We start from the raw sequence: 17,066 nt of genomic DNA, 5'->3' as shown, positions 1-17,066 counted from the left end.
TTCATAATTCAAAATTCAAAATTCAAAATTTTGAACTAGCAAATCAAGAAAGATAATTCTGTTTTATCACAGTTGAAATCCAAACCTTAATCTTATCACTCTATCTTATATATAACGTAGATTAAATGTTACCAAGGGTTTCAAATGGTAAAGTTGGATGTACTCCTATGAAGGTTTTACGGACCCGTTTCCTTGTTTTAATGAATTCGTATTCTTAACACACTTTGTAACATAGTAGCTTTCAGTAGTATATTAATGTGCAATATTTGTTGGCTTTCTCAAGAACAGGGAAACAGGATAGATTAATACAGGATATTTGGGTTTTGAATTTTGAATAATGAATTATGAATTTGGAATATGAATTTTGACTTTTGAATGATCCTTCTCGGCTTTCGTATAATTTCTAGATATAAAATGTTCATTCAGGACGACAACATTATAAGTAATTATATTGATAAGTTTAATACTTTCTGCAAGACCAGCTCATTGACAATCTAAATTGCTTGGTTACAAGATACATATGGTCAAAAATAATTGCAGAACCAGCTGGTTACTCTTTCTGAGTACGAATCTACAGATTTAAGATATCATTCTTAAATTCCTCATGCTCAGCTAAAGAGCAACGCATACTGTCATAAAGGTAGTTGTTTTTACCCGACAGATATAAACTGTTTCCCGAAATAAACTACTGGTAGTTGTAAAAGTATATTTGCGATGATTCACGTGAAAATTTTATCGAAGTTATGTTTAAAATTTGTGCTTCGAATAAGGTCAATAATGGTACATATTTCTTTAACGCCAAAAATAGTATTTTATCTGTGAATTAAATTTCGAACAGATTCCAAATTATTTATGTATTACTGTGGATTCATTTATTTTCGTGGGTATCAATTTTCGTGGATAGAGAAAAAAAGACGTTTCGTGGTATACGTAAATTCGTGGATTGCTGATTACAACACCAAAAAATTAGATACGTAATTCGTGGATTTCCTTTTGATTTAGGAGATCAAATAACCTCCTTGGTTTGATCAATAATAAAACAAAACAAAAAAGAAGGAATTCATTGAATTGTCAAAATCCTCGCTTGGTCATTCTAGGTTAAAGTGCTCACTGATAACTTCGATTACAATAATGGACAGAGACAACTAATTAATTGTTTGTTTTACAATTTATAAATTCTTGTATGAATTCTAATAAGGCATTCAAAACTTTATGATTGAAAGCTCATTTCCCTAATCACGATATAATAAACAGTGATATACGTATAAGGTTTGAAAATAAATGTTCCTGTCATAAACAATATTACCTACGGGCAATATCTCCGTACTTAATCCTATTGATTTTTATTCACTGGTAAACCAAACTATGAGACGGTAATTAACAACTTGCAATTTTAATCAATTTTAAAAAGTAAATTATCACTGATATTCGATAAATTTATTATAGATTTAATCAAATACTTGTATCTTCTTTCAATAAAAAAACACGTGTTATGTTACAATGTTTATCGCTAGTCAACACTATACTAGAACTGCCTAACATAACCGGAAATAAACATCCGACTCCTACACATTTCTCGGGATTATTCTTCGTTGAATTCTTAAATTCGTGGTTCGCTGTGACCCACGAAACCCACGAAAATTGGTATACCACGAATAAAAATGAATCCACAGTATATATATGGTTATGCTTCGTTCTTATCAATAATCAGGTTATCATTAGAATTTTCTGTTATTATTTTTAGATGAAAATACGGATGACGGCTGCCGAATGTCTGTTGATAAGAACTCAGGGAAAATATCAACAGATAGCCAACTCGATTATGAACGTAAACACTCGTGTTTTCTAACTGTTGTCGCAAGTGACGGTGGCAACAAACCTTTGGTGACGACAGCCAGTGTTTTGGTCAGTGTTATAGGCGTCAATGAATTCCCTCCAATGTTTGTTCGCCAATCCTATACTGTTTCTGTTCTAGAAGATGTAACTTCAGGCAAGCCATTATATCCATATTAAATGAAAATTAAGGTATTCAGTAAGGGGGCTACCATTTGATTTTTAGGGGGGGGCTAGGATGAAATTTGATAAAAATAGGCAGGACAGGAGTTTTGAGTAAAAAAAAAAGGCAGGATGAGACACTTACAAAAGTCAGGACGACAATTTGGGTAAAAAAAGTCAGGATAAACTAAAAAAAAAAAGGCAGGACCGAACAGAGTGAAAAATAAACAGGCAGGACAGAGATTACAGCTAAAAAAACAATGCAGGACACAATTTTCCATCCTAGCCCCCCCCCCCCCCCCCCCCATAAAAATCAAATGGTAGCTCCCTAATAGTTTTTCTCTGATCATTTTCTCTGCCAATCATCGAAAGAGAGAATTATATTTTTTATGCTGAATATAGTCTTTTAGTTTTTAAGTATGCATATGGTATAAAACCAACACATATGATCGTATTGGGTTATTTTCATTTATATGTGTATATCTTGTTACTTTTAAATGATTATTATTTATGTCAATTCTTGTACAAAATAAACATAAATAGTATGAGTATACAGTCAAACCGGCTTAAGAGACCATCTGTATTAAGCAGAGCCCATTATACTATATTACGTATGAAGTATGTTTAGAAACCTACCAGAAGCATATTTTCTTTTTTTTTTAAACACGTGTGACTTGACGATGTCTTCATTTGAGGTAACGACATTTCGTAATCTGGACATAACGTTATCCGAAGTTTTATGAAAATACAATAATTATGGACGACGTGAAGAAATTCTTTTTATGAAGCATAAATTATAATTTTGTTATGATTTAATTGCATGCGTTCTGCGAGCTTTTCTGAATTTTCTTCATCAGGAACGCTCAACCATTTGAAAGCCACGAACGTAGAAACGTTCGGAGCTGTATGGCTTAAATAGATGGTCTCAATGGGGGGTTCTGATCCCGGATCCCGCTTACTGTTTAGTCAGATTCCCGTATCCCGCTTAAACTATGTAAGTAAGCAATTCTCTTTTTGTTTTGTAATTTCCCGTGTCCCGGAAGTTTTCATTTCCCGTTTTCACGGCACAATAATGTCACTTTCACGTGTCCCGCTTACAAAAAAATCGACAATCCCGCGTCACGATTAGACCCCAATGAGACCCACTAAATAGAACAATTTTTAAAACAAATAAAACAATTATCACTCATCTTGTCATGTATTATTTTATTTGCAACAGGAACATCGATAACACAAGTGCAGGCAAAAGATGAAGATCACGGCGATGATGGGGTCATTATTTTTTCAATAGCTACCCATTCAGACATTTTCACCGTAGACAAAGACAGTGGAATAATCCGACCAGTGACTAGATTAGACAGCGAAACAACAGGTTCATATCTGGTAGAAATTCATGCGATTGACCAATCAAAAACTGATAAACAAACAGGAACAACAACTTTGACAGTAGTGGTTGATGATGTAAACGAAGAAGGTCCCTTGTGTAAAACAGTTGCAAGTGTAGAAGTACCTTCATCTTCTATCATTGGAGATCTGGTTTACGAGTTAAAATGCTCTGATTCAGATGTGGGACCAAATGGTGATTTGTCATATACTATTAACAAAGGAAATACAAATTTGGATTTTACAATCGACTCACAAGGTCGCGTAGTTGTGGCTAAAGTATTAAGTAAACCTGACTACAACTTGGAGGTTACCGTGTTTGATGGCGGAATTCCACCAAAAAAAAGTCAAGGTCATATCCAAGTAAATGTCATTGGAGAACCTAAATTTTTGCAGCTACCAAAAACATTAGATATAAATGAAAATGACAAGATAGGAAATATCATATATGTCGTCAAATCTACGTCTAAATACAAGTTTATGAGATTTGCTATCAAATCTGGCAACAGTGATGGTGTATTTGGTATAAATGATGTGTCTGGTGATATTTATTTGATCTCGAAACTTGATAGAGAACAGACACCTTCGTACTCGCTTACATTGCAAATTACGGATAATACTTCAAAAGTTACATCTACAAGTCCAATTAATATTCGGGTAAAGGACTCCAACGATAACATACCAACATTTGATAACAATTTCTACGAATTTTCAGTTGTTGAAAATATCCCAATAAAAACGAGCATAGGTCAGGTTTTTGCAAAGGATGACGATGTTGGAATTAATGCAGATATGGTATATTCCGTCCAATCAGGGAACATCGGAAATACGTTCACTATATCAACAGATGGGGAACTTGTTTTAAACAAAGCATTAGATGCTGAAGCTATTGCAGATTATACCTTAACAATAACCGCGCATGATAAAGGCAAACCGTCATTAACCGGAACCACAACAGTTGTCGTTCTTGTAAAAGACTTTGATGAATTTCCAATCACTTTTATTACTGGTAGTCCTTTTAAATATACAATACATGAAAATGCCCCTCTTGGTGCTTTTATTTTGGCAGTTAAGGCGGAAGATCCGGATAAAGATGCGCAAATGCATTATCAAATAACAGACGGAAATGATGGCTCTTTTACTATTGATAGTAAGTCAGGGAATATAATACTAGGTAGACGTGTGGACCGTGAAAACGTTCCGGAATATAACTTAACAGTAGTAGCTGACAATGGGGCAGGTGACAAAACATCAACAGTCGTGGCGATTATAGTGTCTGATATAAATGACAATGACCCATATTGTCAGCAACATTTCATCTCAGCAAATGTACATGAAAACGAGACTAGTGGTACCATAGTAACGAAAGTACAGTGTGATGACAAAGATATTGCAGAAAATGCCAATTTGATGTATATCATTATATCTGGAAATACTGCAAACGGATTCCGATTAAACAACACCAACATTGTCGTAAATAGTCCACTTGATTATGAATCCATTAATAATTACATAATTGGGATAGAAGTCAAGGATCAAGGGAGTCCTCCAAGGTCATCGTCCATTTTAGTAGCAGTTGACGTTGTTCCGTTTTATAAATCGCCTAAACTTTACGAAACGAGGGTGAAAATAAACATCAGTGAAGGTATAACTGTTGGAACCACAGTTTACGACATAGATGCCACTTTAAATGGGGCAACGGAAGGGACCTGGAACATCCCTGGAGATTTAGAGTACATTTTACAAAGTTTAAATGACGCAAAATATTTTTCAACGGATGTTAATACTGGGGAAATAATTATATCTGGAAATCTAGACAGAGAGAATATAAAACGTCATAAGTTGATTGTCAAATGCGTAAACAGATATAATAGAAATTTGTATGATATTTTGACTATTGAAATTGACGTGTTCGATGTCAATGATAATTCGCCGTTCTTTTCGAACGCTGCTTACATCTTTCTCGTTGACGAAGATGCAAAGACAGATGCCTCTGTAGGAAAGGTAGAAGCTGTTGATTATGATGTCAACGAAAACGCTGAATTAGAATATGGCATCGTTGCTGGTGAACATTCAGATTCGTTTGTCATTAACTCAACTTCCGGAATAATATCCGTTAACAACTCTCTTAACGCGTCAGTACAGAAGGGTTATGTAATGTCAGTTGTAGTTACTGACAACGGCAGTCCCAGACGTAGTAGTAGGGCTAAGGTTATGATTAAGGTCAATGATATAAACAACCATAAGCCTCGTTTTCGACAAACTATTTATTATGTTGATGTTAGGGAAGATGTTGATATCGGAGACATCATCTACCAACTACAAGCAGATGACCCTGATCTTGATTTAAATGGCAAGGTGACATATTCAATAGAATCTGGGAATGATGAAATAAATTTCGGAATACATTTGCAAGAAGGTCATATCTATATATCTGAAAAACTTGATAGAGAAAAAACCGAAACGTATAATATGGAAATATTAGCCAAAGATGGTGGTGTTCCATCTAAAACATCGACAACAACATTAAGTGTAACTGTAATTGATGTAAATGACAACAATCCAATATTTTCGCGTGCGATTTATGATGTAAAAATTGACAGATTTATTGCAGCAGGAACAGTGATTGCAAACGTTCATGCAACCGATTCTGATAAAGATTTGAATTCGAAAATTGATTTCTTTTTAATTGATGGGAATGAAGATAATTTCTTTTTGATAAATATAAGCACAGGAGAAATAAAGACGAATGCGTTTCTTCATATGGCAGCAGATTTTCACAAAGTTGTAATTAAAGCAGCAGATAACGGATATCCTAGGCTAATTGCGACGGCTAAAGTTAATATAGCAATTTATCCTTCCGTAATCAATCAAGGATCTCATTTTGAATTCAGTGTACCAGAAAATGTTTCAATAGGAACGTATGTTGGCAAAGTACTACAGGATAATATTCATGGTCAACAACGCCAAGCATATTTTAGTTTGTTAGGTGGAGACAGTATTAGTTTATTTTCAATCGAGCAGGCTAGCGGAATATTGAGGACAGAGAAGTTTTTCGACAGGGAGGATGAAGATGAGTATTTTTTAACCATATTCATCGTAGACAGCATGAATAATAAAACAAACTATCATAAATTAGTTCATGTTATAATTGACGATATAAATGATAACAATCCTTGGTTTTTAATGCCATATAGAGAAATTTCTGTGGTAGAAAATAGTCCAGTTGGTCTACCTGTAGTACACTTCACAGTAACAGATGAGGACATTAATGAAAATGGAAACATTACTTTGTTCATTGACCCATCAGATCCTCTGGCAAATGCTCTATTTGAAATGAAAAATGAGAAATCAAGTCTTGTCCTTAAAATTATACCGGACTATGAAATGATATCTGATCTAGCCTTAACTATATTTGCTGAGGATGCAGGCTATCCCTCAAGGACAGCAACAGCTGAAGTAGTGGTTAATATTATAGATGTAAAGGATACCAAACCATACGAGGATAAACCAGCTACTTATTTTTCATTGGAATGTGCAGTAAATGCACACAATGGCGACAGTTTAACAACATTCACACCTCATGATTTTGGAATATACCAGTCATTAGCAGACCCCGTAAGGTTTTTAACAATGAATAAAGGAGGTGTGTTTGACATACACCCGGATAGGGGCGACTTGTTTGTTCAAAATGAAAACTTTTTATACAGGGATACTCGATATGTTATGTGGGGTATAGCTCAAGCGAAGACGAATGGTACATGGAATAGTGCTGCTGGTGTAATTCGTGTTGATACCCTGATTCCAAACCAACATATGGTGGTAATAGAGCATGGTGTTCCAGTAACTACTGTTAGGGTGCAAAGGTGTGAATATAAAAATTATTTAAACAAAATCATCAAACTTTTAAATACCATGCTTATAATTGTGTACGTCAGGAGCGCAGTACGTCTACGACAGACTCATCGCTAACGCTCGAACCAAAAAGTTAAAAGGACAAATGAAGTACTTACTTGAAAAGCAAATGTACTGAGCTTGTGTATTTCTCTGTACTGCACGTTGTCAAGACGAAACAAAAAATTATCAAAGGCTACAGAAATGTCCGAATTAAAATTTTAGAATGACTAGTGAATAAACTCAATGAATATGAAACAAATATTCTTCAGTACATTGTACACGATGAGAGGGATATGAATGCTGCAATTTAAGCTATATTCTTTATATATAAAATAAATTGATCAATATAAAAAATATTTCTTCTTTTCCACGTTTAAACGATGTAACATCTGTTTGAAAGCAAATGCCCCCTTTTTCAATATACATATATTTTCTTTCAAATTATCTAACATTCCAGAAATTGGATTTGAAAATATTATTTCAAGGTCATTCATATTCTTATGTTAAGAATATTTTTTTATATTATTTCTGACTGTTTTGTAATTCTTTTGTATGTTTTTTCTCATTCATCAAAGCCTTCAAACAAGACTGCAAATGTTTTTTGGATATTCCAAATGAGGTCTGATTGATAAATATGAAATTTTAACTCTACATACATGCATTAGATTGACACAAATTAAAGCACTTAATTTAGATTGCCATCGAAAATGAGGGTACGTTGAAAAGGAACTATGACATTCGTCTCAACTCGGCCGATTCCGTAGCGGATTCTACCGAGGATTGCCGAGTGGAACTATGAATTGGCGTTTCAATGGAATATTCGAAGAGTTATTAGAAGAACTCTTGAACGGACAGAGATAATTTTAGTTCACCTTCACAAGTTATAAATTAAAAAACCCGATTCCGATGTAGCGGTGTATCTCGGCATCCACTGTTGTAAAATAGTAAACTAATCCTCAAAAACGGTATAAAACCGAGTACTTTATTTTAATATGAGTGATAAATCAAACGTGCATATTTTAAAATGTTTTTTAGGAATATGCTAAAGTATGCATTGCAGGCATTATTTCCTCTAGAAAATCGAGTTGGGATATGGGATATAATAGACGGAGATACTGTCGTGGGCAGACGAAAATTGCTGTCAACAGGGTAAGATTCTCGTAAATGTATATAATTATATGTAATCAGAAAAATGGATTCTGATATTGTTATTCACAATAATGTTTGGTAATTTACACTGTTTACTCAATCTTAGCATATGCAAGACAACTTTAGCAACACGTACAAGTTCGAAAAGGGAACAGTACAACTCGTTTTTCTGACATTACGACATATATTTAGGTAAACAGATTAAATACCTTAAATTAAGCACTCCACATGTATTCAATGAAGTTTGTAACGGACTAATTTTGTTTATTATTATTTGTTATCTGTCCTAAAGTTAAAATATCTAAACATATATAAAACTAATTGATATATATTCTCTTTTTGTTTTTATTTCAGATCGAAATCACTAGTATACGTTGTAAAAGATCGGACAACGGATAGTTTAGAAGGGGTTCAGAAAGAAAAATCATTCTTAACGCAAAATGACATTTTGAAAGTCCTTCGTCGAGCAGATGATGGTACACCAGCATACCCTCTCGAATCTAAATCTTTTGATACCTTTCCTGTAAATTCGGTTAGTCCGTACAGACAGGAAGAACCTTCCCCGCCATCTTGGTTCCAGACAGATGTAGGAATAGCTGTCGTATTGACCATCATCTTCAGTTTGATATTATTAGCCATCATATTGTCATTATATTTCTATTGCACCAGGGAAAGTTCAGAAGGGTATGAAATATTTATACAATAGTGTACCGTTTTAATGTTTGTCATGACAATGAGTTGGTCATTATAGTTTTACAAAAAATAAGACAAATACTTTAATTTATTTGTAACTCTGATATTTGTCGCTGATATGTGTCGGCTTCAGTCAAAACTATAACGTTAAATTTGTAAAATGAAAATAACGTCGTAAAAATTGCTTGCTGAAGTAGTTGTACTAGTATGCACTTGATGGACATATTTCATTATTTTGTACATAAATCCGTTAATAGTTTTCTCGTTTGAATTGTTTTATATTTGTCATTTCTTGGTCTTTTATAGCTGACTATGCGGTTTAGGCTTTGTGTATTGTTGAAAACTGGACGATGACCTATAGTTTTTAATTCCTGTGTCCTTTAGTCTCTTGTGCTGAGTTTTCTAATTGGCAATCATACCACATTTTCTTTTTTTATATACTTCCTGACTTTCTTGCGCTTCAATACGGCATGCTTTAATTATATTTAAACAGAATTTGCAAGACGGATAAACATGTCAAAAAAGTGAAATCACAAAAATACTGAACTCCGAGGAAATTAAAAGAGGAAAGTCCCTAATCAAATGGTAAAATCAAGACTCAAACACATCAAACGAACGGATGTCCTATTCCTGACTTGGTACAGGTATTTTCTTATGTTAAAAGTATAAAATAATTTGCATGGTTGATTTTGCACATTCCCCAATTTTAACATTAACATTGTAATATAAGTATACATGTATTATTATATACGTCAAATCTTAATTCTAAATTGACGACCACTTCTTAAAACAGAAGATACAAAGTTCTGTATAATTGATAAGAGGAAAAATGTCATTATGGTTTTTGTAAATGTATTATTAATAACCCTTAAACTGTACTAAAACAAGTTAGTATTTGTTAATTGCTTTTTTGTCTTTTTTAGATTTGTTGGATCATCAAAACTTTTTATTAAATGTAAGTGGATTTCTATGGCAGTGATATTGTTGGCTTTTTTCAAAACTACCTCTACCCTTTTTTATTGGGAAAATATACGTCATTTTTATCAAATTGGGAAATTTATAATAACCCATGAATTTGACTGGAACTTCAATTTGCAGACCCCTTTCAAGAGGTGAACCTTCATTTGAACATAAACCCCCTGTTGTCAGTGATGATACATAAATAGACCCTCAAATCTGCACATATAGTCATTTTAGGCATGAAAAATGTTTAAATGAGTGTTTTTTTAGTTTATAGTTATGCTTAATTACTACAGAGACTGCACTGATTTGGAAAAAAAATGTCTTTTTGGGAATAACTTTAAGCCTTTTTTTTCATATTGGGATTTTTCTCAAGGGGGAAAAGAAGTTCCTGGCTTGGGACAGGCGCAAAATTGCGGCGGGGTTAAACATGTTTATGAGATCTCAACCCTCTCCCCTATATATCTAGCCAATGTAGAAAAGTAAACGCATAACAATACGCACATTAAAATTCAGTTCAAGAGAAGTGTCCAATGTCAGAAGATGTAACAAAAGAAAATAAACAAAATAACAATAATACATAAATAAAAACAGACTACCAGCAGTTAACTGACATGCCAGTTCCAGACCTCAATTAAACTGATTGCCGAAAGGTTATGTCTTTATCATATGAATATCAGGCACAATCTCTCTAGTTAGGGGTTTAGTATCATACTATCATAAAATATATGAGAACTTATTTATTTATTCGTTTATAACTCGTTTGTTTTTGTTTGCTAGTTCCAAGCGAGAGTGACATGCTATCTGACCAAGACTATCCAGACAACAGACATTCACGGCCGTTCAAACCATGGAACGCATCGTGCACGTCAATAAATGGTACACAAAATGAATACCAAAATAGACAAGAAAGATGGGAAGAAATGCTGGAAGAGGCAGGTTTAGGATTTCAGACTTTGAGAAAGCCAATCGGGCCACCTTTGCCATATCATCTTAACCGCACGAAGAGCGATTTAACACAAAAGAAGCTTAACCCCTGGATATTTAAATACAGAGATGATAAGCCGGATGTCGATCAGTTGAATACTTCTTTAACTGCCTATTCAACGAAGGTACAAAGGTACAGCGATTATTGACACGCCTTGTCCGTAAATGTCCAAACTATATTACTTAAAATAAGCTACTGAAACAAACTATCAACAACTTTTATTAGGTTGGTTATATATACTTTCGTTGTTTTGATTATACTAGTACATACAATCTTATTTGAAGACATTTTGAACATAAACATGTTTGATGTTTATGTAAGTGAAGTTCAACTCTCAAGTATGTACTTTGTTTGCTGAGATATTTGTTAATCTAGTTAATAAAATTATGTTATTGTGCCAAAACTATTTTTTCGACTCCACCAGGCAGTGTTAATCATGGTGGTTCAGCTATTCTATGGAACGCGACTGCCTTATGTTGTGACCACTGCATATAATGTTTGGAAGACTGCGTATATTGTTGTGAGCTCTTCATATAATGTTGTGAGCACTGCATATAATGTTGTGAGGACTGCATATAATGGTGTGAGCACTGCATATAATGTTGAGAGCACTGCATATAATGCTGATCATTAACATAAGGCAGTCATGGCGTTCCATACTATTCCTTTGTGTTCTTTGTTGATTTAAAACCTTCAAACGTTTTATTTATTTGTCTTATCAAAAATTATGAGCGTACCAGCGTACCTGATTTAGGTTATTCTAAGAAATCTAAGTGTGCACGCAGATCATACTTTTTGCTCTTACTCTATTAAATTGTTCGCCACTTGTCATGATCATTGTAAAAAATCAAACTGAGGACGAACAATAGATACATTTAATATGACCTTACCAAAGGCAGATATGCGACTTTCTTGTTTTGTCTTTGTTAAATTTGTTATGTTATTTCAACGTTAATAACTATTATTTACTATTGTCCTATACATTGAACCATCAATAAATAAATAATCGTTTCAAGTGTAATATTCTAAAGTTTGTCTTCACGTGAGTCCCCAATTTCAGACAAATGTACAAGATGTGTGCAACAAAAAAGTTGAGATAACAGTTGTAGTTCCGATGGGAACTCTAATATTCCCATAGAAATTTTTAAATTTGCCATGGGAAATGTACTTTTAATCAACTGTAGTGACAACGGTGACATGTTGTGACATATGGGAAAATTTAAATTTTTGATCATCTATCACTAGGGCAAAAAATATTTGTGATATCTTGTAAACCGAAAGAGTCAGATTTGCCAATTCTTGAATTGCAAATTTGTCCCGCACAGTGTTAACTATATACACGAACATTCCTCATATAATCATGTACATAAAAGTGTTATAATTTAACAACAATGTTATCTTTTAACAGCAACATGTTCAGAATTTGGCAATTAAACCAAAAAAGACAAAATAGTCATGCGATGTATATTATCATACAAAAACATTGATAAGGTATCAATGCAATGAAAGAAAACTTAGACGCATTCAAGATTTTATTTCAAATCAATAACTACGAAACATCTTTTAAATTGTTACTGAAACTGAAAAAAATGAGATAATGTGACACTTTTCCTCTTTACACAAATGTCTTCTTCCTTAACTTTGTCTAATAGATACTAAAAGTCTTTTCGCCTTTGAGGTGACGCTCATGTTCTCAGGATGGCTAGTCTTTACTCTAGTCTAGACACTAGTAATCGTTTCAGTTGTTAATGTTCTCTGGATGGCTAGTCTTTACTCTATTCTAGACACTAGTAATTGTTTCAGTCGTTTATGTTCTCTGGATGGCTAGTATTTACTCTAGTCTAGACATTAATAATCGTTTCAGTTGTTAATGTTCTCTCTTTATGTTATTATGTTGAGATTATGGTCATATATGTATGTGTCCACACTTGTCTAAAAATATCCCATATCTTAATATGTTATATAGCTGTGTTTTTAGGAAAGATACGCGTTTCATTGTACATACTTTCTTCTTTTACAAATATACAGATATCTTCTGAGCCTTTTTGAACAAATAACAGATTTTGCTAACTGATCGTCCTTTGTTGCTATACAAATATGCAAATTAATATATATAATCATGAGGAACGGAAACAGTTGTCGGAGAGGGATATCACGCTATTATGATGTGGGATGTAGCGGTAAAAAAAACGTGGGATCTGGGAATACAATTAAAACGGAGAAAAAAGTTTTACTAAGAGCGGGTTTTGGGAAATGAGCACATCGAGTCATCCCAACAAGTGGTGTATATTTGAATGAGTTGTGTACATTAACCATTGAATGAAACTTTGTGACTATATTTAGCTTTTAATAAAATATAAAGTCTTTCTTAATTTTTACAGAGGATGACAGTTAGGTCATTCCGATGTATTGCTATATATCGCCTAAATTTCCATTATGTAAATTAGTTTTGGGGTTTTTAACCGATCTAAAATATGATAAATACGCCGACATCATCGAGTGCAAAATAACATTCCTTGTCGCTTGCTATATATTCATTTCTTCAATGAATACTCATTTAATAATTTTTTAAAACATAATGTAAATTAATATTAAAATGTTTTATATGTATGTTAGTAAAATTATTAATATCTATGCAGACGTACAGAAAAATTGTGTTAACGCATGCGGAAGAATATCTCAAGAACGATTACATAGACAATAATAGTGCATTGACTTGACATATCAACGATATAAGGATGAGGCTTAGAACTGACAGGGAAATGTGAGGCTCTGCCGAGCTTTTCCCCGTTTCGGAAAGAATCCTTTTATCGTTGATATGTCAAGGCACTATAATTGTCTTTATAGTGCAATCTAGAAAAGGCATTTTTAATTGTTGTTTAATGTGTTAATGTTATTTATTTGATTTAAATATTGGAAAACGCCCCCTTTAAAAAAAAGGCCTCATATCTGAAGCAGAGGAATATACAGCACGATGAAATGAACATATTAACCTGTTGAAACCCGCGATCGATGGTGAACGAATTCGTTTGAGAATGGACTAAAATATCAACAATAAGCATAAAACATAATGATTTATAGGTTGCAAACAAAAAATGTTAAGAATTGAAATATGTGTTTTTCCAAAAATTGTAAAAGTTGAGTCGTTCCACGCAACATTGTATACATTAAAAACAAGAACAAGTTGAAGAGGTTACGGATAATTAAATATTAAATATAGTTTCAGCAACTTCTATTTAAATATTCATGAGGAAAAGTGATATCGGGTCAGTGACTGTATACGACATACATATATACAGTCAACGCATTTTGACTGCTCAAATAGAACGAGTGCAGTATAAAATCTCCTATAAAGGAGGTGAACATTATACACAGATACATGCAGAGTTATTGTTCATCATCTTTTATATTAGTTTTGGATTTCAAATATTTTGGCCACGATCATCATTGAAGAGACATGTATTGTCGAAATGCGCATCTGGTGCAAGAAAATTGGTACCGTTAATTTTATTATTGGTCCTTGCTCTCTCGTTTTGTGGGAAAATATGAATGCCTACTCAAATTCAATCTATAAGAAAAATCGAATTATTATAGAAGAGTGTCCACCATGCACTTGCACTGCACTATTAATAATTATTAGAATAGAATGATATACATATGGATGAAAATTATATATACATGTAACTAATGTACAAATATTAATATAATATAAACCAGAGTACATTGCTTTGTATCACTACAATAAATATATATAATAGTTATTACGGTGATGTTTAATTCCCTTTCATTTATTTACCTTCCACACAAGAACTTGTCTCAGAAAAAAATACATCTGTACATTAACCTCACTTTCAGGTAAAAGATGTGAATTTTTTTCTGCGACAAGTGCTTGTGACCATCCACAAGAATTTGCGGTCATCCGATATCCAGTACATCAGTACTGTGATTAATTCATACTTGGGTTTTTATTTATCTAAATTGTGTGGTAGACATATTGATTTCGCCACTATTAATCAATTTTAATAAGGTTTCTGTAGTAAAACATCTACTTCTCTATACCTACTAAATTGTATACGTATGGAATTTTTCTTCAGATGCTTCCTTTATTTTAAGTATTTATGAACAAATATCAGCCATGCTGCAGATGTATATACCGATTACATTTACTGTCCGAATAATTTTAAATGAGAAATGAGAGGCAGTGTCACTCATAAATTCAAGAAAAGAAAAGAAGAAAACAACGTGTATATGAGTGTGACTCTTATTTCATTAATTACCCATTATATACTACAACACTTTGCTTATTCGACAGAATTTCTCATTTTGTTCTTTCAAATACTCCCGACATAATTAGATTGTAGATGAAAGGGAAAAACTCGTCTTATCTCCAACTGTTCTAGTAATGAAAATCTCTGCAGAACACAACCGTTTGTCATTTCATTTCCATTTAGAGTCAAGAACTTTCATAATTACAATATTCTGGAAATTCGATATACATTTTATGGATATATTTTTTTCCAAATACACCAACAAATAGTTTAGTCAAAAGGTTAATACTTCAATTATCTACACAATTAAAATAGGTGAAAACGTCTATGAGATACATGTACATGTAGCAACCTTTGAATCCTTCGATGTCGCACGGCAAGATTTATAGTGTCGTCTTAAAGTAATAGAAAGTAAAATGATAAAAATATCGAACTAAATAACAGAAAGTCCTTTAACATATGGCAAAATCAGTGAAAAGCTCAAACACATCAAACAAATGAAAAACAACTGTCATGTTCCAGGCGATATCATTTTGCGCCAAACAAGAACTCATTTGCGCCACAACTTATTTTCCCCACTACCACTCTGCGCCATTTCATTTTAAAACTATAGGTATCATTTGCGCAAATTAAAAAATCATCTATATTTGCGCAAATTTTATGAACTAAGTTTATATAAATATATTTAACTGTTATTTTTTTTTTGTTAAACTAGAAAATGAAATGTTCTAACTCGAACAGCAAAAAAAAAAAACAACAACAAAAAAAACCAAAAAAAAACCAGACAAGTATCAGATGCGTTTTAAATGTAACAACATGACTTGCAATCGCACTTGCCTGTTCCTTTTCTCGGTTAACTTTATTAATCTAAACGCTACGTTTACCACAGAGCACTCCTGTTAATTATATTTATGTAAATAACCAAATTTCTTATTTACTATACTATTGAATACAATTTGCTCACGTTCTTCTATCTTTAATGTATGTTAAGACCTTAACATGCTTAAGTCGTTCAAGTGAAAATGTAATTTAAAATTTTATTGGAATTAATATAAGCTCATTCGTCATAGACTCATTATAAATTAAAAAGATCCCTTTGCTATTCTTTTTCGATTTGTGTCGAATTGTTGAAAAAAAATGGAGGATAAAATTTGTAATTACATATACCGAACCAACAAACACTATATTTGTAAGCTTAAACTCTTAAATTCACTTGCATCTTAATAGATGCATTCATCAATCGTAAATATTTACAGTCAAGTTCACTTTAATATCATGTCTTTGAATTTTGAATACTTACATTCATCCAAATCACGTAAGTGAAAGATGTCACTTTAAATACACGTTGTCAACATAGGTCATTTCTTGTATATCGCTGTTTCATTTTATGTATATGTTTACATGACATCATCAATACATAAGAAAATTAATATTACATTTATTCATGATACCGTATTGTGAAAATCAAGAAAAAATGTATGTTGTATATTTTTCAATACTACTCTTTGGATTACAATACTCATTTGGTAAGTGTAAAGAAAAAAATCCTTCCACGATTACAAAGTCGCAAAACTGATGACAATGTGTCCTGTATAGTATCTTAATCAACCAATTAGAATAAACATATTAATTAAAATCTATTAACAACAACATTTATATTAAAAAAATCGGTCAGTCAGCTGTTAATTTTCATTATTTAAATTAATATTTGAATTAATTTAATATTATTGTGT

At 32.7% G+C, this 17,066-nt stretch overlaps 1 protein-coding gene across 1 annotated transcript; it reads left to right on the top strand.

Moving 5' to 3' along the window:
* Positions 1 to 125: 125 nt before the first annotated feature.
* On the top strand, positions 126 to 11,416 carry LOC139527101 (protocadherin Fat 4-like). Its single transcript, XM_071322404.1, has 7 exons — positions 126 to 147; positions 1,745 to 1,990; positions 3,149 to 7,244; positions 8,311 to 8,424; positions 8,779 to 9,108; positions 10,041 to 10,072; positions 10,858 to 11,416. The coding sequence occupies exons 1-7, from the start codon at positions 126 to 128 to the stop codon at positions 11,211 to 11,213; spliced, it is 5,196 nt and encodes a 1,731-aa protein (XP_071178505.1). The 3' UTR covers positions 11,214 to 11,416.
* The last annotated feature ends 5,650 nt before the right edge of the window (positions 11,417 to 17,066 follow it).

This window comes from Mytilus edulis, chromosome 1 (genome assembly GCF_963676685.1).
Source record: "Mytilus edulis chromosome 1, xbMytEdul2.2, whole genome shotgun sequence".
NCBI lineage: Eukaryota > Metazoa > Mollusca > Bivalvia > Mytilida > Mytilidae > Mytilus > Mytilus edulis.
Note: the sequence above shows the minus strand (reverse complement) of the source record. Positions and strands in the feature narration are given on the sequence as shown.